Raw genomic sequence first — 27,613 nt, 5'->3', positions numbered from 1 at the left:
GGTTAACCTATCTCAATTACGAAAATTTTACATTAAAGCTAGTATAATATCCCAATTTCTAATGTCAGTAATTTCCTGGTTACCCGTGACGTACAAACTCAAAATTGAGTAATAGTTGTTATGCACATCTGGACGACATTCACACAACCTACACTCTCAACAGATAGGAATAACAGCCAACAGATTTGTCGAAAGTGCATATTATATATAAAAAAAACTTGTTTACACCAGACGAAATACTTATTTCCTCCATTCGGCGTGAAACATATTGAAACTATTTTGAATGTTATGAAACGGCGTTCTTATATCAAAGCAATACTTATTTCAGTTTGTTGTAGTTTTGTTTTAGATGCAAAAAATTAGATATTGAAATGAAAACTTACTCTTGGTTGTAAAAGATACTAATATTAAAAAAAAGAATGTGTGCGTACTTTGTACGCACGTAAGCAGTTATACTTCTATTATATAATAAACTATTTTTAATCGGAAATAAGCCACAATTTTACAAAAAAAAAAATGATTTTATTAACGTTTCGAAGCCCAAATCGGGTTTCGTTGTCAAAATACCGGTATTTTGACAACGAAACCCGATTTGGGCTTCGAAACGTTAATAAAATCATTTTTTGGTAAAATTGTGGCTTATTTCCCATTAAAAACAGTTTATTAAAAAATGCCACAAGGAAATAGCTTCAGAACAACATTCTATTATATAATTTCAACGAAATAAAGATAAGTACTTAAAAGTTTATTTGTATTTTATTTAATTAATAAACTAATTTTGATATTACCACTTTCAAAAATTTTTTATTAAAACAACAACAAAAATTAAAAAAAAAAATGATAACAATGGTCCGTGTCAGGATTTGAACCCGGGACCTTTGCGTTATGTAGTCGAATGCTCTACCAATAACCCATCAGGGTTTTGTTTTTACGGCTTCTGGGACGTAATTACAAACGATGGTGACAAATAGATCAAGTGAAGTATTAAATATAAAAATGTTTAAAATACTTGTTATCTTACTCCCAAGGAAGACAAATCCAAAGACACAAAAATTATAATAAATATATTTACTAAAACACTATTATATTATTTTCAAACCTTAGTTGCGCTGATACATACATAACTTGGATGATTTAGCAACTAACAAAATACTGTCGGTGTGCGCATGCACCAGGGAATGTAAAAATTCACCTTCGTGACTAAAGAAATATAACTTCAAAAAAATAACTCAGGTTTATAAAAGAAGCAGGCCAAACCAACGAAGGCACTAGTATTTTTTCTATAGCGTTTTAACGCATTCCGGTAGGGCTAAATAAATGCACTTCCTTTTACCTACTGCAATTATCTCAGCTCGCTATAACAATTTTATCCAGGATACAAGACACATTTTTGGTGACCTCAGTATCTAATAATTTCCAGTTGGTGCCCTACTCATTATCCTGAAAGCCTTGGCGACTATCGATAGATAGTACCTCTTACCACCTCGTTCTTTTTTTATTTAGCTTAATTCCTCGACAACTAACCGACAACTAATGGCCATTGGCATGGTACAGTGGATTTTTTACAATCAGGTACCTAGTCTAATGTGAAGGGTGTGTGTTGAGTAAGTGTCTTGTTACTTAGCAAAGTCGACATCATTGTCTTTGCAAAGCCACGCTAATTGTATCTGAACGTCTGCGGTTCCTCTGATGAGTACCGATAACACAAGGATAGAAACTATTTTCATTTATTAATTTTTAATAAATGGAAAATTATCCACCCATGTGAGATTCGAACTTTGGGAGCCTATCTGAAATTAAAAAAATGACAAGTGGTCTACGAGACAAAAAAGTTTGGGAACCTCTGGTATAGATCATTAGGCTTATGATTATACAGAATAGGCTATTGATTATGTTCAAAATAAGGGAGCTAAAAGGAACTACAACGTTAACGGGGATTTTATTGTCTCATATAGTCAACGGACCTCTAAATTTGAAAAAACCGCGGAGTGCTACCATTTAAGGGTACGTTTTTGAGGGTGAATTAGTCCCTAGGGACAGGGTGAATTAGGGTGAGTGCTATGCACTTTTGGTACAAAGGCGTCTACAGGAAAATTGTTTCAGGTTAAAGTCAAAAATATTTTTATTTACAAAAGTATATTCAAAAGAACAGCAAAAAAAACAACACGAAAGAAAGCAATTTTCTTTTTTGTCCCATAACTTTTTTCCACAGGGATATAGGTATGGACATTGCTTCACCAAAAAATAACTTACATTCTGTCTCTTTAAAATGACGTTAAATAGCTCTAGGATTTATATTTTCCGAAATAGGATTTTTCAAAATACGCCGCTTACAGCATTTTTGGGCCATTTTCCGCATTATTTCGCAAACATTGTTCTGTATCTTTTTTACGCATTTCTAGGTATATGCATTGGTACATTTATTAGAAAGAGGAGTCAATTACCTTTACAGTGGTCTATTGTATAAGGTTGCTTGGCTATTTTGAAGCAAGTTCTGGTTTTTCAAGGTTTCATACTTTTAATGATTTTGGATATTTTTTATGATTATTTTTTAAATTTCTCATTATGACTTTTTTCTTGTACATTTAGGGATATACATTGTATAATAGAAAACAACATATTTTCTTAACTTTAAAATGGTGTATTCCAAAAAAAATCTAAAAATCTATTTTTAAACAAGATATCCGTAGGAGATATCCAAGAGTATCCGTAATTTAAAAAAATCTAAAAAAATTTATTTTTTTTTCAGTTAGAAGAATGTAATTGCATATTGAAATATAATTTTTAATTCAAAATAATTTTTCCTAATAACACTTTTTGAATTAATGTTTTTTACATACCTCGTACACTATTAATCAAATTTTATATCTGATGATTGCATTTTAGGTTTCAGACTAGGCGGAGCATTTTACAAAGAATAACTTTTTTTCATAAAATTAATACTAAAAAAGTTTGCCATATGGTTCCAACTATTGCATGTGTATATTATGTTACACTTTGAAAAAGCATATCTTGTTAAAAATAGTCCTAGAATTTTTTACAGTACACCATTTTAAAGTAAAGAAAATGAGCAAATATACAATAGAAAAAGTTATAATGAGAAATTTAAAAATAATCGTAAAATATAATAAAAAATCATTAAAAGTATAAAATTTTGAAAAACCATATCTTGCTTAAATATAGCCACACGGCCTTCTACGATAGAACATTTTAAAGGTACTGTTCTTACGATGTCAGTTGGACCAGTATAAAAACAAAATTCGACACCGATTGTCGGCACCGTTTGTAAAACATAGGCGGCGCAATAGAAATGAATGAGTAAACTTTTATTTTTAAATTATGGTTCAATATTTGTTAAACAGTAATAATGTTGTTAACTGTTCACATTTCTTTATGAAATTGACACCAAAGATAATTAAAAATACATAATACAAATGAAATTTAACGTGCTTATTAATTTGAGAACTAAAGAAATAAGACTACACTTTGAATATACACATAAAATACATGAAAACGAACAATTCCTCTTCCAGTCGAATTGTCTAATTCATGACTAATGAAGAGATCACTTTTACTACTGTATAGTATGTTTACCACAAAAGCGATATTACGTAGGTCAAAATTTTTGACGTAAGAGAACTGTCAAAACATTAGAATGTGACTCTTCATTATATCCATGTTTATAATAAACATGGCAATAATGAAAATTCACATTCTAATGTTTTGACAGTTCTCTTACGTCAAAAACTTTGACCTACGTAATATCGCTTTTGTAGTAAAAATACTATACATAGGACATATTTTTGACAAGTTGAAATATATCACTATCCGTGTGTTCAGAACTTGATTCGACACTTGTCGTGTTTATAACTACCACACCAATATTGGAAAAGAAGTGAAAGGCGCAATTTACACAACAGTTATCAGACCAATAATGACATAAATACGCGGCAGAAACACGACTTGATACAGAAAGGACAGAAAGAATGCTAGAAACAGCAGAGATGAAAATACTTTGAAAAATCGATGAGATATGGGAAGAGGTAGAAGTGCAGATATACGACAGATATGCAAGGTGGACAACATCAATAACTGGGTAAAAAGCAGAAGAGTATAATGGAACAACTACATGAGCCAAATGACAAAAAACAAAGTAGTAAGGACGGCGAGAGACGGTTCCCCAATAGGAAGACGATCAGTTAGGTCTGTATCCCGCGTATGAAAAAAAAAGTTGATTAATAGTAAGCTGAAAATTTCTTAATAGCTTAAACGGTGTCTAGTCGGATAAACTGTGATATATGAGAACACTGTAACAGGGGCAGTTTTAATTGTGGTTAAAAATTTGGAACGGTCAGACTTAAACTCTCCGAACAGAGATTAAACTCTCATGCAAAAATCAGACTGCTATTTATCAGCTGTCATAATTCCTGTCATTTGACATATTCTACATGTTCCACTCATTAAAACGCCCATTTGGTGATAAATAGTAGACTGATTTTTGCATGAGAGTTTAATCTCTGTTCGGAGAGTTTAAGTCTGTTCTGTCGGACAAAATACATGTGCCGTTTCCGTGGTCTGGCCGTTCCAAATTTTTAACCTGTTCCACAATTAAAACTTCCCCTATTCCAGTGTTCCCATATATCAAAGTTTCTCCAACTACACACCCTTAAGCTATTAAAAAATTTTCAGCTTGCTATTAATCAACTTTTTTTTCATACGCGGGATCCAAAACTAAGTGGGAAGACCACGAAAACGATGGAATGACAACTTACTAGAGCCACATTGAAAAACAGACAGTCATGTCTACACAAGAAGAAGAAGAAGGAAAAGAAGAAGAAGACATTAATATTGGTGACAAAGCAAGATAATATTTTTATTTTACTTGAACTTGAGCTACACAATTTTTCCAAATGTCACTTTTGACTTGTAAGTATATATATTGTATTAAAACAGAAAATAGTGAAGAATTACCAAGAATGATGGAAGCACTAGATAGTGAATCGACAAAGATGGGACTGAACATCGCTTACAGTAAAACAAAAGCCATGACCAATCAACAAGGAGAACCAATAATTACAGTGGCACAAACAAGAATAAAGCAAGTAAAAGAGATATTCTAGGACAAATCACTAAATTAAATAAAAAAATCAGACCGAAGAAATAAAAAAAAATAATAAGATTGGCCTGGGCATTACTCGGAAAACTGTCTTTTATTCTAAAGAAAAAAAAATACCCCCAATACCTAAAATCAAGAGTCTTCAATCAATGTACACTCCCTCTCCTCATATATGGCTCTTAGACATGGACACATACAAAGGAAAATATGGAAAAAATAAAAATATGAAACATGAAAAATTCCATTAATTACATTATCCAATCAGCGGACTGAGCAAATTGACGTCATTAAATCTCGCATAATATATGGGACATCCTGTATAAACAATACAGTTTCAGTATAATACAATACAATAAAATTTAAAATTGATCATTAAAAGTATATAATACTTACAAATGCAATTTAATGTGCTTATTCATTTTTTAAGTACTAAAGAAATGAGACAAAAAATGTATTATAAAAATGTGTGTGTGTGTGTTTATGTTTTATTGGCACTGGTTTAAGCAACCAACTGGCCAGTCAATGTGTTTTGAATTCTCTCTTTTACAAAATATATGCTTAGTATCTAAATTTAAAACTATTAGTACTACTGTTTTTTTTACTCTGTTTTTTTTTTATTATTTTTTTTATTATATTTTTTAACATTTTTTTATTACATTTTTTATTTTTTTTTTTTTTTTTTTTTGTATATATTTTTTTTTGTATATATTTTTTTTGTATATTTTTTTTTTGTATATTTTTTTATCGCGCTAAGACCTAAACCCGATTCAACCTCGCGGAGGTTTAGATCTTAGTAATTTTATTTAATTATTTTTTTTTATTTTTTTTTTTATTTTTTTCTCAGAGCTTTAATTTTAAACAATTAACATGGTTGTACAAAATTTTATAAACATCTAGATTGTTTGATTGTAAAAGGTATATAAGATTAAAAGGAAATTGTACATTAACTTGAACTAGATTGGCAAAAAAGTTTGATATTTCAATAAAATGTAAAGGACATTCTAACAGCATATGTTGTAGATCAGCTAGCTCTCCACATAAACATTCATCATTATCTACAAGTCCTATTTCTCTTTTGTAGACTGGAGTCAGACAGTGATTACTTCTTATTCGACAAATAGTTTTGATAAAGCCTTTGTTGGAAACTTGATTAAACCATGTCTTGATGGGAAGTGTAGGCTGGATTTTTTTGTAATAATTTCCTTTGTCTGAATTATTGTATTGTTCCTGCCATTTCGTCCGTTTGATAGATCTCATAATAGAAATTATGTCTCCCATAGGAAGTTGATAAGTATGCAGAGTGGATTCCTTCGTTGTTGCTTTTTTAGCCAGATCATCTACTATTTCGTTGTTTTTTATACCAATGTGTGCTTTTATCCAACACAATATTATATTTTTGCCCGATTTCAAAGCTTCACTGTTCATTGCTATGATGTCACTGATGATATAATTTTCTGCAAAATTATGTACATTGTATTTCAATGTCTTTACAATGCTTTGGCAGTCTGTAAATATAACATAATTGAGTTCTTTTTGATTAATACATATTTTGTATGCTTCTTTGATTGCAATGAGTTCAGCTGTGAAAATTGTCATTTTATCAGGTAATCTGTTGTTTATTTTTATACTTTTTTGTGGGTAATATATAGCATATCCAACTTTTCCTTCCATTTTTGAACCATCCGTATATAATTTCTGATAACTCCCCCAGTTTTTTTGTACACACTGAAGGTGGTCTATTTTAGTAAGGAAGTCTGTCGCACGAATATTACTTAAATGACAGTTAACTGGAGATAAATAATCTTCATAATTTAGCTTTCGAGACGAGCTTTGTTCAATTTGGTGTATGTCGCCAATGGAATTAGAAACGTTGAGGAAGCTTTCCACAACTAAAAGCAGTTTCTTTTTTTCCCAGTAATAATGAGTTAGGTATGAGGTGGTTAAATGAACAATTTTATTTAATAGCAGTTTATCGTTAACCGCTGTTTTAACTATAAATTTCTCACTTAGGTATTCCCTGCGTAATGAAAGTGGAGGTTCATTAAGCTCACATTCCATGACCAATATAGGTGTGCTACGAAGATAACCAGTGCATAACCTAAGTGCCTTATTTTTGATCCTCTCGATTTTTTGGAGTACAGAGTTTGATGCTGAGCCATAAAAAATAGATCCATAGTCTAAGATTGATCTTATCAAATTTCTGTATAGTAATATTGATATGTTTGGATCAGCTCCCCAGTTACTGACACTTACAGTCTTCATGATATTCATTGCATTTTCCATTCTTCGTAATATGTAATTTGTGTGTTCTTTCCAATTTAATTTGGAGTCTAAAAATACGCCAAGAAATTTTATTGAAGTTTTATAAGGAATACTAGTATTATCAAATTGTAGATGGCTTTGAGGAACATATCGTTTTTTAGTAAAGGTAACAATGGTTGATTTACTCTCTGATATTGTTAAGTTATTATCGGTAGCCCATTTTTTTATAATATTCAATGTCGATTTAAGGTAGTTATTACATCTATCTATTGACTTATTTTCTGCATATATCGCAACATCATCAGCGTACTGTAGGATTTTTATGTGTTGAGGAAGTTTAGTTTCTAAGTCAGCAGTATACAGTATATATAATATAGGACTTAGGATGCTACCCTGAGGTAGTCCCAAAGATGTGTATCGGGAGTTAGATTGATCTCCATTTAATCTAACGTGAACTGCTCGATTAATGTATAAGTTAATGATGTTCCATGTTACTATCTCGGGTATTCCTATTTCCAACATTTTCGCGTATAGTATGTGAAGATTAACGTTGTCGTAAGCCCCTTTTATATCTAAGAACAAAGCACTAACTGCTTTCTTATAAGTAAAGGAACTATAAATGTCTATTAAAAAGTGGCAGAGGCTATCTTGTGTGGATTTACCTTTTCTAAAACCAAACTGACTTCTTGGTAATAGGTCGTTCTTTTCTAGCCAAAATTCCAGACGGTTTTTAATAAGTCTCTCATATGTTTTTAGTATACAGGAAGCCAGACCGATTGGACGGTAAGAATCCCAATTCTTTGATGATTTTCCTGGTTTTAAAACCGGGATAATAGTGTAAACGTGCCAATCGTCAGGAATCTTTATGCGGCGCATCCAAATTTCATTATATATATTTAGTAGTGCAGCCTTACCAATTCTTGAAAGATTTGATAGCATCGAGTAATGGATATTATCGGCACCTGGTGCTGAATTTGAGTTTTTCTTCAACGCAAAGTTTAGTTCAGTGGCAGAAAATGGTTTGACTAGGAAACGGATTGGTTCTGGATAGTCGTACAGAGCATTTAGTTGTAAATCAGAAATTACTAATTCTGCAGACGGCGGTGTGATATTTTGATGGAACTCTTCTATCCACGAAGCTTCCGACAGAATAACAGGGACTTTGTTCTTTGTTTTTCTATTTTTTATTCGGTTAACTTTTGACCATACATCTTTAATAGGGACTGACCTATTTAGGGATCCGACATAATCTCTCCAGCTATTTCTTTTAGTTTGTTTAGTGATCTTCTTGACATGTGCATCATCTTTTTTATACTTAAGTAGGTTTTCATGGTTTGGATTTTCTTTGAATATACAAAAACTTTCCTGTCTTCTTCTGACTGCTTCTTCACATTCTAAATCCCACCAGTATTTTCCTCTGGAAGTCGGTTTTTTTATTTTAAATTTGGGGATGCAGTAGGATGCAGTTGTATTTATATTGTGCAAAATTTGTTCATAAGAATTTATATCTTTAAATTGAGAGAATACATCTTCCGAATACTGTTCATATAATTTCCAGTCGGCATTCTTTAAATTCCACTTTTGTGAATATGGATTATATGTATGAGTTGGTTGATCCTCTAACTCTACTCTTATAGGTGTATGGTCTGAACCAAATAGGTCTTGAAGTGTTTTCCAAGTGATCAGGTGGTTTAAGTCAGGAGTACAAATGGTCAGGTCTATTGCCGATTTCGAGAAGTTCCTAAAGAAAGTAGGAGAGCCATCATTTTTGAATATTAAATTATTATCGTCTATACAGTCCATCAAGATTTTACCTTTCATATCTGTTTGGTTGTCTAGGCCCCAGGCAATGTGGTGAGCATTAAGGTCACCTCCTATTATAAATGGTCTTTCTATAGATGTTATGAAATTGTTCCATTGTTGTAACAATAACTTGGTTCCTGGGGGAACATACATAGATATAAATGTGACAGTATATGACTTAAACTTTATTTTTATTGCTACTTTATTGACGTTTATTAAATCTACTTTCATGGTGACTTCCTCGTAATATAGGTTTGAATTTATTAAAATTGCTGAGCCACCGCCAACAGTTACTGAAAAGCGGTCGTCTCTGACAATATTGTACCCGTGAAAGTTATAATACTTTTCTGGTTTAAATCTAGTTTCTGATAATAATGCGATATCAACTTTCTGGTCTTCTAATAGGTGGATAAGGTTTTCTCTATTAGAGTTAGCCGATCTACAATTCCATTGACAAATTACCAATCTATTCATTATTATATAAGAGAGAACTTAAAACTGATTGAATTGAATTTATTAGAACTGATTTTTCTGGAATTTCAAAATTTTTGTGATTTATATTAGAGATAATACTTGTAACTATATTTGATATTAATTCTGTTAATTCTTTTGATGGTTCATGTATTTTAGATCCTTGTTCTGGATTAAATGTAGATTGATACGAAGAAGAGGTGATAATACCACCAGGTCTGTTGGACATGGGGTTTAACTTTATTATTTTTTGATGTTCCATTGTTACTTGGTCTGGTGAGGAAGAGATAGGTCGTTTGTATTTTGGTGGTTTTATTATTGTATATCTATTTGAAACTGAAGGTAGAGCGAACTGATTGGAAGATGTTTGAGACGTGGACAATTGAGTAAAGGAATATGAAGAGGATGGTGCATTCATATTTGGAGTTTGATGAGAATTTATTGAGGAATTATTGGCTGCTATAGATGCATAAGTTATCTTAGGAAAGAGTTTAATTGTTTCCTTAAAAGATAAGCTGTTTTCAGACATATAATGTTTTATTTTCTTTTGGCGATCAAATTCTGGGCATATCTCCCATTCATTAGTGAATTGTTCACCTTCACAGGATAGACATTTTTTGTTAAACGATGATAAAGAACAAGAATCGGAAAGGTGAGATTCATGACACTTAAAACAGCGAGGATTACTTTTACACTGCTTACTCATGTGCCCATACCTATAGCAGTGGTAACAGATAATTACCTTTTGCTGGTATTTTTCAACAGTGTGTAAGACATGATTAATTACTACATACTTTGGTATATTCTGGCATTTAAAAGACACAATAACTGATTTTGTTGGATTAAATATTACTTTGTCATCTGCTACTATTTTTCTTGTTATTCGTTTCACATACTCAACCGAGAATTTGCAATGGTGATCAAATTCCTTTATTCTATTTTTAAGATATTCTTCCGATATATCTGAATCTATATCCCTTACTACACCTAGTTTAAACAATTGAAATTTTGGAATGTATGCGGTCAGATTTTTTTGAATAAGGAATTTGGAAGTAACTAAAGCATTTGCGCTACTATAATTTTTAAATGAGACCCTAACTCGGTTGCGTCCGATTGAGTCAATTTTTTTTATATAATTGTCAATTTCTGGATGTAACGTAAATAGGATCTCGCCTATTTTAACAGCGTTTAATTTTCCTGTAAAATTTAAACTGGAGTTTTCAATGAAAATGTAAAAAGGTCCTAAATCAATTTTTTCGTATAAATAAACAGGCCTGGTTTTATCTGGTTGATCTGAGTTTACTAAAGTATTTTTTTTTTTCATTAATATTGTTAAGATTAATACTACTACTTATCTTATTTTGAGGCTGGTTGGGTAGAAATCCATTTAAATCTTGTAAATCACAGCTACTATCCATCGAATTCTCAATATCAGGCGGTTCGCCTCCACTAGATGACTCCATAGAGGAGTTTTCAAGTAACGTTTAACTTATGAACACTTTCAAAATGTAAACTAAATAAGGAAAAGTTTAACAAAACTAAACAAACTAAATTAAAACGGTATAAATCAAATAATCCGCCAAAATTTAATATTTTTCGGAGAGATTTCCAAATTTAAATTAACTTTGACGTATTATAAAAATAAAATAATTGTAAGTTATGACGACGACACTGTCTATTTAGTGTTTATAAATTGCTTGCCGCCTTTGAAACATGAGAAGGTATTTTGACCAGATAACGAAATGATTTGAGCCTAAGCACTTCCGAACAATTTGACCAATTACTCTTCAGTATTGCCCAATAAGATACGTTAGAAAGTAGTAAGCCACACCCGCGTCCATGTGGACTAATACAAGGAGTGATCAATTTTGAAGCAACCAAATGTTTATATGGTTTATCTTTATTTCTATGCTCTTCGTAGAATTATTGACCGGACCCCAAAAATGCTTCTGGTCCAACTGACATCGTAAGAACAGTAATTGACTTATCTTTCTACTAAATGTACTATTTCGTATACCTAGAGATGCGTTGAAAAAAAGTTACAGAACAATGTTTGCGAAGCAACAAGGAAAATATTCCAAAATCGCTGTGAGTGGCGAAATTTGAAAAATCATATTTGGAAATTATAAATCACAGGGATCTCTACCAAACGCCAGTTTAAAGAGGAAGGATGGAAGTTTTTTTTTTCTGTGAAGCGATGCCTATACCTATATCCCCGTGGAAATAAGTTAGGGGCAAAATACAAAAATTGCTATCTTTCATGTTTTTTTCTTGCTTTTTTGGATATATTTTTGTAAAAAAACATGTTTTTGACTTTAAAATGTGATATTTAGATAGTAAATTTAACCTGGAACAATATTGCTATAGACGTGTTTGTACTAAATGTGCATAGAACTTACTCTAATTAGCCCTGTGCCTAGTCACTAATTCACCCCTTTCTCAAAAACGCACCCATTAAAATGGTAGCACTCCGCGGTTTTTTCAAATCAATATAGAGGTACATTGACTATATGAAACAATAAAACCCTGCTAACGTTGTTAAAATATATAATCAATAGCCTAGAAAAAAAATAAAAATTTTTTCTTTCCGCTATTCGTGGCACATTCAAAATATATAGATTTCCTGATATACCTATAAACAGCTGATTATACAAAAATTGTATAAATATTATTGATAACATGTAGTATTTAGCAAAAGAAATAAAAGATCTGACCTCATGATTGATGTATTTTTAAACCAAATTATCTATCACATGTAATACCTAGAAAAATATATTTCTGTGTTATAAATATTTACTCTAATAACTTAATTTTTATAGGAGTTTTTACGTCAAAAACAGGTGAGTTTGGTTTGTAGTTTTAGTGAGTTTGGTAGAATATTTTGATAACTTTCGAGTGTTAGTTTGATACAAGGTGCAGGTATAGCTACACCCAGATTTACAGGCGTTTTGATTAATTTGGTTTTAGTTTTAACCCTTTAGTATACAGTATATCATTGTCATGCATGACTACACCGTTCAATAAATATCCACAAGGCAACCATTAGCTTAATTGGAAAAATTATCAGTTGCAATTTATAAATCTACATAGTTCTGAGAAATATATAAAAAAAAAATTTTAGGTTTAATTTTTTTAAATGCATCAACCCCTAGGGTTATTAGCGGGGTGGTTTATTTTTATTTTAGAAAAAGTATTTTGTACATAGCATATTTGCATTGATATAGTAGTTTTGAAAAATACAAACATTTTGTGAAATAATACAGTTTGTCACGCAGTTTCTGAGAAATAAATAATTGTACTATTAATGTAAAAAATGAATAACCATTTTCAATTTCGTTGCAACAAGAAACTACAGCCGCGTTATATTCTAGTTCAATCAGAGAGTGCAGCAAGCGCCTCTACCGGTTTCGAAACTTATTAGTCTCTCATCAGGAGGCACATATGCTGCTCTCTCTGACCCAACCAGAACAAACCCCGGCGTGCAGCTACGGATTGCAACGAACGAAATGGCAGGGATACCCTAGCGCCAACTGCTAGCAAAAGACTAAGTTTTGAATCTAATAGCATATAAAACAACACCAAAAATATTACTCAACATCCCTACCAGACTGAAAACAATGGGAACCTTCTCTGATTACACCTCCAAGGCTTCTAAAATTTGCAAGCCGTAACGAATGGTGAGACTAAAGAAGATGAGGGAATTTTACAATTTATAATTGTCCCATCTGATCAGCGCGGTAAAGTTCCAACGAGAATGGTTTCCTTCGTGCTCCAATCGGAGTAGACATGTAAATCAAAAATGAATATCCATTTTCAATTTCGTTGCAATACGAAACTACAGCCGCATTAAATTCTAGTTCAATCAGAGAGTGCAGCAAGCACAAGCATGTGCCTCCTGATGAGAGACTAATAAGTTTCTAAACCGGTAGAGGTGCTTGCTGCACTCTCTGATTGAACTAGAATATAATGCTGCATTAGTTTCGTGTTGCAACGAAATTGAAAATGGTTATTCATTTTGTATTTACATGTTTACTCCGATTGAAGTACGAAGGGAGCCATTCTTGTTGGAACTTTACCGCGCTGAGCAGATGGGACGTGAATTATAAAATGTAAAATTCCCTCATCTTCTTTAGTCGCAGCATCCGTTATGGCTTGCAAATTTTAGAAGCCTCGGAGTTGTAACCAGAGAAGGTTCCCATTGTTTTCAGTCTGGTGTAGAGATATATTTTTGGTGTTGTTTTATGTGCTATTAGATTGAAAACTTAGTCTTTTAGTATAATGTCTTCTATTAGCGCTACTTTCAGATTTTGTTGTATTTCCGCTGTCGGTGTTGTTCTTGAGTACACTGGACAGTCTATCGCTATTAAATGTTGCACTGAAATTGGTACTTGACAGTTGTGTCAAATCGGCTGAGAGTTCTTAGAGATGATGTGTACAATTTGTATGATCTAGCCGCTGTTGGTTATGTGTATACTGGAAGAAGAAACTAAAATCTATAAAAAATATAACCAGCGCTGTATTAACATACTGCAGTAAATATTGGATAACCACTTAAAAATGCAGAACAGCAAATTTAACGTTTTGGAAATAAAATTTCTCAGAAGGATTAGGTATGGTATTGAACAAGATTTGACAGAGTTTGCAAAGATGAAATAAGAAACGAACTCAATTTCGAAAGTATAGAGGAAAATATTAGAAACTGTAGAGAAAACGGGAAACAAAATTTAAAGGGAATTGGATTGGAAATAATACTAGGAGCAACTTTATACTCTGATCACTCAGAAAAAAAGTGGAAAGATGCGTCATTATCATCATAGTGCTACATCGCTTAAAAGCCTCGACATTCTTAAGCTTTCTTCACCAGTCTGCTCTGTTTCTTGCTTGTATTTTCCAGTTGGCAGCACTGAATTTCAGAGCGTCCTGTGTTACCTTGATTATCCACCTCATCTTTGGTCTAACCTTCTCATTCCTTTTCTTTGCAATCGGCACCGCTGTTAAAATCTTTTTGACATATTCGATTCTAAGGCCCGAGCTACACATTTTGCCTACCGCTGACGATTTCGTTTAATTATAGTGGTAATTATTTTCCACCAAACTTATGCTTATAGATATTCTGCTGTACAACGGGTCTGTATGCTTTATTTAATAAATTCAATACCGCATGCAATTGCTGTACAAGGAGACAGACGGGACGTATGTAGTAACGTTATACGCGACGTGCGGCGTTGATTAGAGACTTTAGACTCAGCATTTTTATTAATTTTTATGAGATCCTCTAATTTTGCCCTAATTATTCGTCCAAATATGTTATCAAATGCACTTTTAAAATCAATTAATCAGCCCTATGAAAAAGCCCCGACCTTCCCAAGTCTATTACGCCAGTCAGTCCTATCCATTTCCAACCGTTGGTTGCCAGTTTGCTGCGCCTATTTTTCTCCCATCTTCATCCACACTATCTTTCCATCTGAGTTTTGGCCTACCCCTATTTCTACTTCCCACAGGTTGTGACATAAGGATTCTTCTAGGAGGGTTGTTCTGCTGTGATCTTGCTAGATGTCCTGCCCATCTTAGTGTTGCTATTCTTATAAGAGATACTACGTCTTTACCAGCAAATATATGTTTATATCTGTGGTATAATATCATTAATCAAATATCTCGAAAACTAATGACTTTATCGTTACGAATGAAGAGTATATTATTTGCATCGAAAGTATTGGAGAATCTAAAAATTATGCTAAAATAGCAGTTTCATCAGGGGTGTAGAATTTGGGAAGGGTCAACCATTCACTTTCCCCTCCCTGTCGTACGTCTCTGGTAGTAGCCAGAAACGATTATTTAACATAATTTAGTAGGGTGTACAGTGCCTACACTTTCTGACAAGTATCACACGGATATGTCAAATTATTTTAAAGTATTCTTTTTTTTTTATTAATTTATTCTTTATTTAAAACTTTAAGAACTATGTGTGCCCGGTACTATAAAACTATTTGACATATCCTTATGGTACTTGGCAGAAAGTGTAGGTACTGTACACCCTACTAAATTATGTTAAATAATCGTTTGTGGTTAATACCAGAGGCGTACGACAGGGGAAAGTGAATGGTTGACCCTTCTCAAATTCTACGCCACTGATGAAACTGCTATTTTAGCATAATTTTTAGATTGTCCAATACTTTCTGTGCAAATAATATATTCTTCATTCGTAACGATAAAGTCATTAGCTTTCGAGATATTTGAAGTTAAAAATGAAAAGGCACACTTATTTTAATAATGTATTATGCTCCTTCGTTTTCAGCTTCAAATATCTCGAAAACTAATGGCTTTATCGTTACGAATAAAGAGTATGTTTTTTAAATAGAAAGTATTTGAGAATCAAAAAATTGTACTAAAATAGCAATTCGGCCACTGGTGTAGAATATGGGAAGGGTCAACCATTCATGTTCCCCCGTCGTACGCCTCTGGTAGTAGCAAGAAACGTTTGTTTAACATCTTCTTCTTCTTCTTCTTCTTCAGCCTGTGTTCGTCCACTGCTGGACATAGGCTTCTTCCATTTGCTTCCATCGATTTCTACTCTTGACAATTCTCATCCACTGTTTGCCCGCGACTTGTTTGATATCATCTGCCCACCTCTTCTGCGGTCTGCCTACTCCTCGCCTGTTCTCTCTTGGCCTCCAGTTTGTTAGTCACTGTGTCCATTTTTCGGGATTATCTCGGGCAACATGTCCGACCCATTGCCACTTGAGCCTTGCTATACGTTCTGCGACGTCAGTAATCTTTATTCTTTCACGAATGTCGATATTTCGAATTTTGTCTCTCAAACTAACCCCTAGCATGGCCCTCTCCATCGCTCTTTGAGTTGTACTGAGCTGCTCTAAGGTTTTCTTTGTAAAGGCCATGGTCTTCAGTCCATATGTAGTTACAGGCAAGATACATTTGTCATAAACTCTACGTTTTAGACACATTGGTATATCTCTATTCTTCAAGATAAAGCTTAACTTGCCGAAAGCTACCCAAGACAATTGTATGCGTCTTTTTATTTCGGCTATTTGGTTTTCTTTGCCGATTTTAATGGTATGTCCAAGATATATATAGTGGTCTACATTTTCAAGACTGACGTTGTCAATAACAAGATTAGCTTGTACATTACTCATTATTTTTGTTTTCTGAAGATTTATTTTGAGACCTATTTTATTTGACTGCTGGTTTAGTTCCTTCATCATTTGCTCCAGTTCCTTGATATCTGTACTGAATAATACTATGTCGTCCGCAAACCTCAAATGACTCAAACGTACACCATCAATGTTTAGACCTTTTTTCTCCCAGTTGAGCTGTTTGAATACATTTTCCAATGCTAAGATAAAAAGTGTTGGTGAAATAGTATCACCTTGTCTAATACCTTTACCAAGACGTATTTTTTCGGTTTTTTGGTCTTCATTGATTTTGATGTAGAATGTTACCTGTTCAAAAATGTTTTTAATGAGTGTAGTGTACCGTGAGTCTATTCGAGCATCCCTGAGGGCTGACAAAAAGGACCAGGTTTCAATACTATCGAAAGCCTTGTGAAAGTCAATAAATTCCATATATAAGGGTACATTATATTCTGTGGTTTTTTCTACCAGTGTTCTGATGGTTTGTAAGTGATCGTTAGTACCAAACCCTTTTCGAAATCCCGCCTGTTCAACCGGTTGATATAAATTAAGTTTTTGTGTTATGCGGTTGGTTATTATTCTTGTTAGCAATTTGTATAAATGTGACAACAAACTGATAGGCCTGTAGTTTTCAATATTAGTAGTGTCTCCTTTCTTGTGTAAAAGTATTATTTCGGCGTTTTCCCACAGATTGGGTATTCTTTTCTCTATTAGACACCTATTCAGCAAGACTTCCACAACCTCTACAACGGTGTTGCCACCCATTTTTAACATTTCAGAAGTTATATGATCCTCGCCAGGAGCTTTAACATAATGCAGCTTTTTGTTTAACAGAATTTAGTAGATTGTACAATACCAGCACCACTTACCGAATTTCGTGCTGTTGTCTCACGCCTGTCAGGTAATATTAAAAAATAAATAAAATAAAAGTTTAACTTTGACAGTCTGTATTTAGGTTATTATCAACTTTTGTACTAAGGTAAGTTAGCTTAAATCGACCTATTTTAACTTCAGGAATCTATAGTTAAGCTCTGGCCCATTCTTTACCAATCACCCTGTATGGTTATTTTTGTTTTTTGACTTCTGCTTCTCTATGTCTACTCAGTCCAAAATAGCATTTGTTTGCTAGGATTATCCTTCGCTTGAGTTCTTCCGTCATAACGTTCTCCTTGGTGATCAATGAGCCTAAGTATGTGAATTTGTCCACCACTTCAAAGGTAGAGTTATCAACCGTGAATTGGTGACCGATATTTCTGGCTCTATTGTTGGGTGTTGATGCCATCATCTTAGTTTTCTCCTCATTTGCTTGCAGGTCCATATTTTTTGAGTCATTTGATTTGAGAAGGTGGTATACATTTCTTCTAGATTGCGTTTTGTGCGGGCAACTAGGTCCACGTCATCTGCATATGCCAAAATTTGGGATGATTTATTAAAAATATTTTCTCTGTTGTGTATTCGGGCATGTCTGACCGCCTTTTCCAGAGCTATGTTGAAAAGGAGACACGCCAGCGCATCTCCCTGTCGCAACCCAACATGCATTTCAAACGCCTGTGATTGTTCGCCCTGTATTTCAACTTTGCAAACAACTTTACGCATTGTAGCCTTAACCAGTCTTATCAGTTTATCGAGATACATATTACACTAATAAATTATCCAACTGTATTAATAATTGACATTACAAATTAATCAGCTAGCTTTGAGTGACTATAATAAGCTTATGACTTCTGTTTTGTGTGTGTCTAAGAAAGTATTAACAAAAGACATGTTCAGAGAACTAATTTTAGTCAAAATTGAAATTCCTTGTTTAGTTTCTCAATGATTAGAACAGTAAACTGTATTTGAAGTTTAAAACGATAACGCAATTAAGTGTGTACCTTCAAAACTCCCTCCAAATTTTCTACACATCATTTGTTAAAGTTTAGTATTGATTAAACCATACAAGTTAACTTCTTGAAAGATCCTTTACAAAGAGCTTTTAGTTATCCTTACGGATATTCTTAACAAATGCGAAGTAATTTTGTAGCAAAAGTTTTAAGGATGGGCCTTCTTTGGTGTGATTAGTATTAGAATGTCTACTCTATTTTAGTTTTCTTACTTAAGTATTACTTATTTGTCTTTTTTTCATTCAATATTTATATTACGCTAATTTGGTGTTTTTCCTCTATAGCCCAGTAAATGAACGGGAAATTCGGCGATACCGTGTAATTTTCAGGGGCAACTCCGAATTGCATGAAAATTTGGATTTAGGTTCTACTTACCCTCCACTTCAAAGTTGACATTGTGCCGTTGGTTGCTTTTACTTGGGGGGTGACAGTCACCCCTTCTCGGGGGTGAAAAAACATACGTTCAAGTTAAGACCGGAAATGGATAAATTGACTGATTTTAGGCAACTTTTGTTCCATAGAGTTTTTTACGCAAGTAAATACTTTTCGAGTTATTTGCCATTGAATATGTGGATTTTTCGACAAAAAAACTACGTTTTCAGACGGTTTTTCGCAAATAACTCAAAAAGTAAATATTTTATCGAAAAAATATCCTTAGCGAAAGTGTAGCTTAACAAAAACCCAAAAAAATGGTGTATCAGTAAAGTCTATCAATTAAATAAAAACAAAGATGTAGCTCATGAAAAATACGTTCTTATTCGTCTAATTCCAAATCGAATATTTCAAGGTGAAATCACCGAAAAATTAAGCACTTTTCGGGAAAAACCCATTTAAACTTTTTTAAAGTGTTTATAAAAAAGCTTTGTTTTAATTGTTAACAAAAGTTTTAGCATTAAAAATAAGCGAGTTACGCTCAAAATAAAGTTGGCCCTCTTTTTTTTTGTAAAAAATCATGAAAATCTCACCGTGTTTAGCTCGCCAAATGAAATTAATCGCTACCGGTTTAGAAACAATATACTTACCTATCTATCTTTTTTATGATCTGTCAGTCTTAACGGTTTAAAGTATTTATTTTTGAAAGGGTTATAATTGAGAAAGAAAGAGTGTATGCAAATTTTGAACAGCTATATCTTAACCAATTTTTGTCTTACGGAGAAACAAAATGAAACTAGCATATTTATAATAGCAAAACCTACATTTTTTTACTCTTTAAGATTTTTCTTATCACTAATACTTTTTAAGATATTTTGAAAAAATAAAATTTAAAAATTTTTTTTTTTACTATAAAACCAAATGTTTTCAAAAAAAGCACTTTAAACCAATCAAACTTACAGATCATATAAACAATACACATACAGTTAAAACAGATGGTAAAGCCAAACGATTAATTTCATTTAGGGTGCTAAATAGAAGGAGGTTTTCACGATTGTTTACCAAAAAAAAAAAGGGGCCAACTTTTTTTTTCAGTGTAACTCGTTTATTTTTGATGCTGTAAACTTTTGTAAAAAACAAACAATAAGCTTTTTTAGATACCTTAAAAATGTTAATAAGGTTTTCCCGAAAAACGCTTCTTTCTTCGGTGATTTCGCGTTGAATTATTCGATTTGGAATTAGACGAATAAGAACGTATTTTTCCTGAGCTACAACTTTGCTTCTACTCAATTCGTAGACTAGTACACCATTTTTTTCGTTTTTTATAGGCTACACTTTTGCTCAAAATATTTTTTTCGATAAAATATTTAATTTTTGAGTTATTTGGGAAAAATGGTCTGAAAACGTAGTTTTTCTATCGAAAGATCAACATTTTAAATCGCGAATAACTCGAAAAGTATTGACTTACGTAAAAAACTTTATAGAACAAAAGCAGCTTAAAATAAGTCAATTTATCCATTTCCGGCCTTATTTTAAACATGCGTTTTTCACCCCCCGAGAAGGGGTAAATGTCACCCCCCAAGTAAAAGCAACCAACGGCACAAATTCAACTTTGAAGTGGAGGGTAAGTAGAACCTAAATCCAAATTTTCATGCAATTCGGAGTTGCCCCTGGAAATTACACTCCAAAACGGTCATTTATTGGGCTACTAGTCGTTGCTAGTCGTTTATGCTGTTAATTAAGATTATTATTTCACCATCATTATGTTTAGCTCGATAGTCCTTTGTGGTTCCTGATCTGCTCTAAAATTCGTCGCCATTATGTTCGGTTTTTGGCGATCTGTTACCATCTTCTGGTTTTTAATATATAACTGAGGTTCTTGAAACCACTGGAGGTGGTGCAAAACAATTCTAAGTTGTAGCTCAGGAACTCTTATTGGTCGATAACTCCTCAAATTTGAGTCTAAAGTTCTTCTTCTTATTGTATTTAATGATACTCTGACTCCTGTAGCGTACCTGAAGTCTCATTGAAGGGCTGGTATGGACATAGAAGAATTTCTTTAAATGGAAATTCTGATATATCTATTCTGTTGCGCATTAGTAACTTGGGGTCTACCATAGACTATTCTGTATCGAATTTGTCTCCAGAAACCTGTTCCATATCCGTGAGACATAACTCTGAGATATTTTTATGAAGCTCCATCACTCTGAGACACACCCACTCTTTGCATCATGAATTAAATGGGTCTTTCTTCTTCTTCTTCTTCTTAGATCAGGTGGACACTTTTAAATCCATCGGTGAACCATATTAGGTTCCCATTAATATTTGGGACTTTTAGTTCCCTAGTTGGTATAATTATGTTAATTTCCTCAGTGAAGATTATTTCTGGTGTCAGATTCCTCAAGAATAGTCTTAGTAGTATCTGTGTGGCTATTAAATACATTATTCGACCTCCAAGTATTGTTTGGTTTGAGTCTCAGGATGGTCATAATTAAATGGGTACTTAAATAAAATAAAAAACCAAGAAAAGTGTATTTTATATAAAAAAATACCTATTAAGCGGTAAGAGGATATATAAATAAATAAGCATAATGTAATCTCTAGCAAAAGAAAAAAGTTATAGTTTCCAGCTTTTCAAATTAATGCCACCATAAGTATAGTTGTTTAACTGATTACTGTTAAACGGTATTTTCAGTCCCTTTTGCAACGTAAATCCATGATTAATTTATTTATGATAGGCTCAACAAAGCTCAACAAAGCTCAACAAACTCTGTTTAGGAATATTCGATGAAATTGTCAACATGGCGTAAATTATTCAATGTTTTCATCAGACTTTCCGTGTTCATGCTAATTCTCTTGTTTTCGCACCGCGTGGTGGTGATGTTTAAATAGATATTTTGGTGGAGTAGTAAATACCATCCCTGAGAGACCAGAGTTTTAATTTGAAAACCCTCGAAAATAATACGCGGTTTAGTTAAAGCTGGGAATCACGAAATTAACTACTAAAAAATAGAAAAGACATGGTATTGAGCCTTAAATATTTATGTCATGTTCATCAATCAACGAGGATAGTAATGGAATATACAATATGTATTTGCCATTAAAATTCAGTAGGTAAGTGTAACTATTTTCATAAAATTACTTTAAGCGTCTTTTCTTTTAGTTATTTGTATCAAATTGAAATGAGTATGCCCCTTTATATGCGCCGAAACGTACTGAGTAGTTTCTGAGTGGTGAGGAAATCACATGGGGAGAAACGATGTAAATGTACCCTGTAAATGTACCCCTAACTTAATATATTAGCTCTTGATACAGGGGGTCCTTTAAGGGGGTCCGAAATAAATATCTATCCTTAGAAAAACTCGAAATCGTCAGATTAAGATAAGGTAAGATAAGTTCATGCAGAACAGTGTATATTTAAAATATCTGACGATATGAGCGGGGCGTAAGAAAATGGGTGTCACAAAATTTCACAAAAAAAAAGCGAATATTTCGCAAAATGAACGTCAGATCTAAAAACTAAAAAATTCGTGTTCACGAATTTGTGAAACACGACACTTGTGGGGGGTAAATTTAAAATTTCAAATAGGGACCCCACGATATTTTGCAAAATGAACATGAGATCGAAAAACTGAAAAATAGACGTATTCAATATTTTTGAAAAATGTATCAATAACACCAAACACGACACCCACGGAGGTGGGGTGGGGGGTTACTTTAAAATCTTAAATAGGAGCCCCCATTTTTTATTGCAGATTTGGATTCCTTACGTAAAAATAATGAAATAATCTTCAGAACCCAATAGGTCCCCATCATCATTATCAGCACATAGTCGTCCACTGCTGAACATAGGCCTCCTCGAAAAACTTCCATTCAGATCTATCTTGCACTGCTGCAATCCAGTTGGTACAAATCCTCTTTATGTCGTCAGTCCATCTTGTGGGTGGTCTTCCCGGGTTTCGTCTATCCGCTCTCGGTCTCCAATCCAAGATTTTTTTGGTCCACCTATCCTCTTTCATTATAGCGACGTGTCCTGCCCACTTCCATTTAATTTTGGCTATGTTTTTTATAATGTCATTTACACCACTTCTACGAATTTCTTCGTTTCTTACCCTATCTCTTAACGTTATGCCTAACAATGATATTTCCATTCTACGTCGTCACTTGTAGTTTTCATGCAGATGTCCTTGTTAAAGTAAGAGTCTCTGTGCCATATGTAAGAACAGGCAGGATACATTGATTAAAGGCTCTTCTTTTTAAGCTGCTAGGTATATTACATTTAAAAATATCACGGAGTCTTCCATATCTTAGCTTAGCTCAGCAGTTTGATTGCCTTCTTCTTCTTTTTCTTTTTGTACAGACATGACTGTCTGTTTTTTCAATGTGCCTCTAGTAAGTTGTCGTTCCGTCGTTTTCGTGGTCTTCCCAATGATCGTCTTTCTATTGGAGCACCGTCTCTCGCTGTCCTGACTACCCTATTTGTTGTCATTCGGCTTATGTGGTCATTCCATTCTATTGTTCTGTTTCTTATCCAGTTATTAATGTTATCCACCTTGCATCTCCGTCGTATATCTGTACTTCTAGCTCTGTCCCATAGAGTCTTACCATCGATTTTTCGACGGGTTTTCATCTCCGCTGTTTCGAGCCATCTTTTTGTCCTCTCTGTGTTCGTGTTTCTTCCGCGTATGTCATTATTGGTCGGATGACTGTTTTGTAAATTCTGCCTTTCATTTCTTTTCCGATATTTTTATTTCTCCATATTGTGTCATTCAGGCAACCTGCGGATCTGTTTGCTCTATTCACTTGATCTTCCACTTCTGTGTCGAGCCTTTCGTAGCTAGATAGTGTGATTCCTAGGTATTTAAACTCCATCACTTGTTCTATTATCTGACCTTCCAGCTCCAATTTACATCTTATTGGATCTGCTGTTATAACCATGCATTTTGTCTATTTTGAGGCAATTAACATGTTAAATTTTCTGGCGGTTATGTTGAATTGGTGGAGCATACGTTGTAAATCATCTTCACTTTGGGAGATTAGTATTGCAGTTTGATTGTCTCTGCTAATTTTTACCGTATGTCCAAGGTATATGTAGCTGTCAACAACTTCAATTTCCACGTCTTCTACATTTAAAGGATAACTCGGAACTAAATTCGTCATCATTGTTGTCTTCTGGTAATTGATATGTAGACCTACTTTACGTGCTGCGTCGCTGAGTTCATTTAACATATCATTGGCAGATTTTAGGTCATCTAAAATCAGAACAATATCATCTGAGAATCTTAGATGACTAAGCATCTTACCATCGATATTTATTCCTTATTTTCCCATTCCAGCGATTTCAGAGTTCATGTTTAAATATTGTTGGTATGGACAAACTATATAGAACAGCTGTTTAACGACAACCGAGGCACAATAGATAACGAATATTTCGTTGAAGAGACTGGACCAGAAATAACAGAAAGTGAAGTAAAACACACCATTAAAGAACTGAAAACTGGGAAAGCTGTAGGACCGGACGAAATACCGACAGAATTATTGCAACTTATAGCCGACTGCAATATACATGTAATTGTCGAATTATTTAATATCATATACAGAACAGGTATATTACCTAAAGAATGGCTTCTATTGACATTCGTGACTATACCGAAGAAGAGAAACGCCAGACAATGTTGCGAACACCGTACCATCAGTCTAATGTGCCACATACTCAAAGTATTTCTAAAGATTATTCATCGTAGAATATACAAAAAGTTAGAACAAGACATTGGACAAACTCAGTTCGGATTTAGAAATGCTCAAGGTACCAGAGAAGCATTATTTGCAGTAAATGTGCTAATACAGAGATGTTTAGATGTAAAGCAGGACATCTATGTCTGCTTCCTAGATTATAACAAGGCATTCGATACGGTGAAACATAATCCGTTAATAAAACTACTGAGAACAAAGAACATCGACACACGGGATATAAGAATAATAAATAATCTGTATGATGAACAAGAAGCTGTCATAAGAATAAATAATTTAAACACCAATAAAATAAAAATCAAAAGAGGCGTTAGACAGGGCTGTGTCTTGTCGTCATCACTGTTTAATGCATACTCGGAAGAAATATTTAAAAAAGCATTAGAAGATGAAGTAGCAGGCATAAAAATAAATGGCCTACCCATATGTGAAATTAGATACGCCGATGACACAATACTAATAGCAGAAACTATTACAGATCTACAAAGAATTTTAAATAAGGTTGTTGCAACAAGTGAAGAATTTGGTCTGTCACTAAACATAAAGAAAACGAAATTCATGGTTATATCAAAGAAAAATATTAAAAACATCAATCTACACGTAAATAATAAGACGATAGAACGAGTTCAGAATTATAACTATTTAGGGACGAACATTAGTGAAACATACGATTATACCAAAGAAATCCGAATTAGAATAGAAAAGGCTAGAAGTGCATTCACTAATATGAAACAAATATTGTGTAGTAGAGACCTCAGCCTAGATCTTAGAAAGCGAGTACTAAAATGTTATGTATTTTCTGTTCTTTTGTATGGTGTGGAGACATGGACTCTCAATAAACAATGCCTCAATAGATTGGAAGCATTTGAGATGTGGACGTATAGAAGAATGCTGAGAATCTCCTGGACAGACAGAATAACCAATGAGGAAGTACTAAGGAGAATACAGAACAGCAGGGAGATACTGGATTCCATCAAAATAAGAAAACTTCAATACTTGGGTCATATAACACGTGGTGACAGATATGAACTCCTAAAATTAATTATGCAGGGAAAGATTCAAGGAAGGCGCAGCATAGGTAGGAGAAAAATGTCCTGGCTGAAAAATCTCAGAGAATGGTTTGGATGCAGCTCAACTGAACTCTTTCGGGCTGTAGTGTCGAAAGTGAGAATAGCAATGATGATTGCCAACCTTCGTCGCGGAGATTGCACGTAAAGAAGAAGAAGTTTAAATACAGTAATGAACAACTTAGGCGACATAGTATCTCCCTGTCGAATACCTCTCTTGATATATATCTTATTGGTAGGACCGTGTAGATTTATAGTTGTTGTAGCATTTCTGTATATATTTTCTACAATATTGGTGTACCTATGATCAATTCGACACTCTTCCAATGCCTTAAGTAGTGCGGGTAGTTTGATAGTATCAAACGTTTTATGGAAGTCTATAAACGTTAGAACTAGAGGTCTATTGTATTCAATTGAGTTTTTAATCAAGACTTTGATGCACTGTGGGTGGTCATTTGTACCTTAGTTGAGTCCCCATAATGCTCGAGTAATTGCAAATTTGGCATACTTGCTTCCTCTACTATTATAACGTATCTATGTGAATGTCGTGTTAAGGTGAGGTGCTTCAGGATGGTTCTCAGTTTTGCAGAAAAAATTTTTGTCGTTAAGTGCTATTTTCGGTCAAACGGAAAAGGTCGCAAAAACGTCTAAGCTTAAAATCAACAATGGTTTCAGCAGGACGGGGCAACCTGTCACACGGTCAGGGAATCACTTCGAATACTGCGAGATCATTTTGGGAGATTATCTCTCACTAGATCTAATGCCACATTATGGGTACATATGGGGAATGCTGCAGGAGGCAGACCGTTCCACCGTCTGATATTCCGAAATTGCGATATTCATTCCAGTATTGTTTATTTTGCCACGTACTGTAAATTAGATCAGATAAAATACTCTAAATATGACTCTGTCCCTTTTCAGTGTGCCTCCAGTAAGTTGTCGCTCCATGGTTTTCGTTGTCTTCCTCTTGTGGAACCATCTCTCACCGTCTTTATTGCTCTATTTGTTGTCATTCAGCTTATATAATCGTTTTATTCTATTGTTCTATTTCTTACCCAGTCCTTTATATTCTCCATTTTGCATCTCCATTGTATATATGTACTTCTAGCTCTGGCCCATAGTGTCGTATAAAAAATATAGATATAATGCCCATATTATCTGGTCCATAATAGTGTCGTAATACCATCGATTTTTCGTCTCTAGTGTTTCTAGCATTCCTTTTTGTTCCCTGTGTCATGTGCCAGATCGTGTTTCTGCCGTACTTATATGTCATTATTAGTCTGATGACCGTCTTGTAAATTCTGGCCGTCCTTTCTTTCCCAATATTTTTATATCTTCATATTATTTCACTCAAGCAACCTGTGACTTTGTTTACTGTATTTTCTTGATCTTCCACCTCTATTTCAAGCTTTGCGTAACTAAATAGTGTGAAACCTAGATACGTAAACTGCATCATTTGTTCTATTAATATATTATGACTCTCCAGTTTTAATTTACATCTTATATTAGTAGATTTGCTGTTATAACTATCCATTTTGTCTTTTTGGGGGAAATTTTTTTTTTTTTTTTTTATTTTAACCCCACATTTATTACAATCTATCTATACAATCTAAACCTAAATGTTTAGGTAGATAACAGACAATAAGTAATAGGACTGACAATAATTAGGAATGACATGTAGGGAGGCATCCAGTGATGCACCCCTTTTTTAAAACTTAGCCTACAACACTGACTATTTCTGAC

At 33.6% G+C, this 27,613-nt stretch overlaps 1 protein-coding gene across 1 annotated transcript in view; it reads left to right on the top strand.

Annotated features, from left to right (window-relative positions):
• Positions 1–27,613, top strand: part of LOC126885265 (GTP-binding protein REM 1) — a 779,234-nt gene that overhangs the window by 455,935 nt on the left and 295,686 nt on the right. Inside the window, exon 2 of the mRNA XM_050651752.1 lies at positions 12,472–12,492. Coding sequence (XP_050507709.1) covers positions 12,472–12,492 — 21 coding nt within the window. The remainder of the gene's footprint in view (positions 1–12,471; positions 12,493–27,613) is intronic.

The sequence above is a fragment of the Diabrotica virgifera genome, chromosome 5, assembly GCF_917563875.1.
Source record: "Diabrotica virgifera virgifera chromosome 5, PGI_DIABVI_V3a".
NCBI classification, from domain to species: domain Eukaryota; kingdom Metazoa; phylum Arthropoda; class Insecta; order Coleoptera; family Chrysomelidae; genus Diabrotica; species Diabrotica virgifera.
Note: the sequence above shows the minus strand (reverse complement) of the source record. Positions and strands in the feature narration are given on the sequence as shown.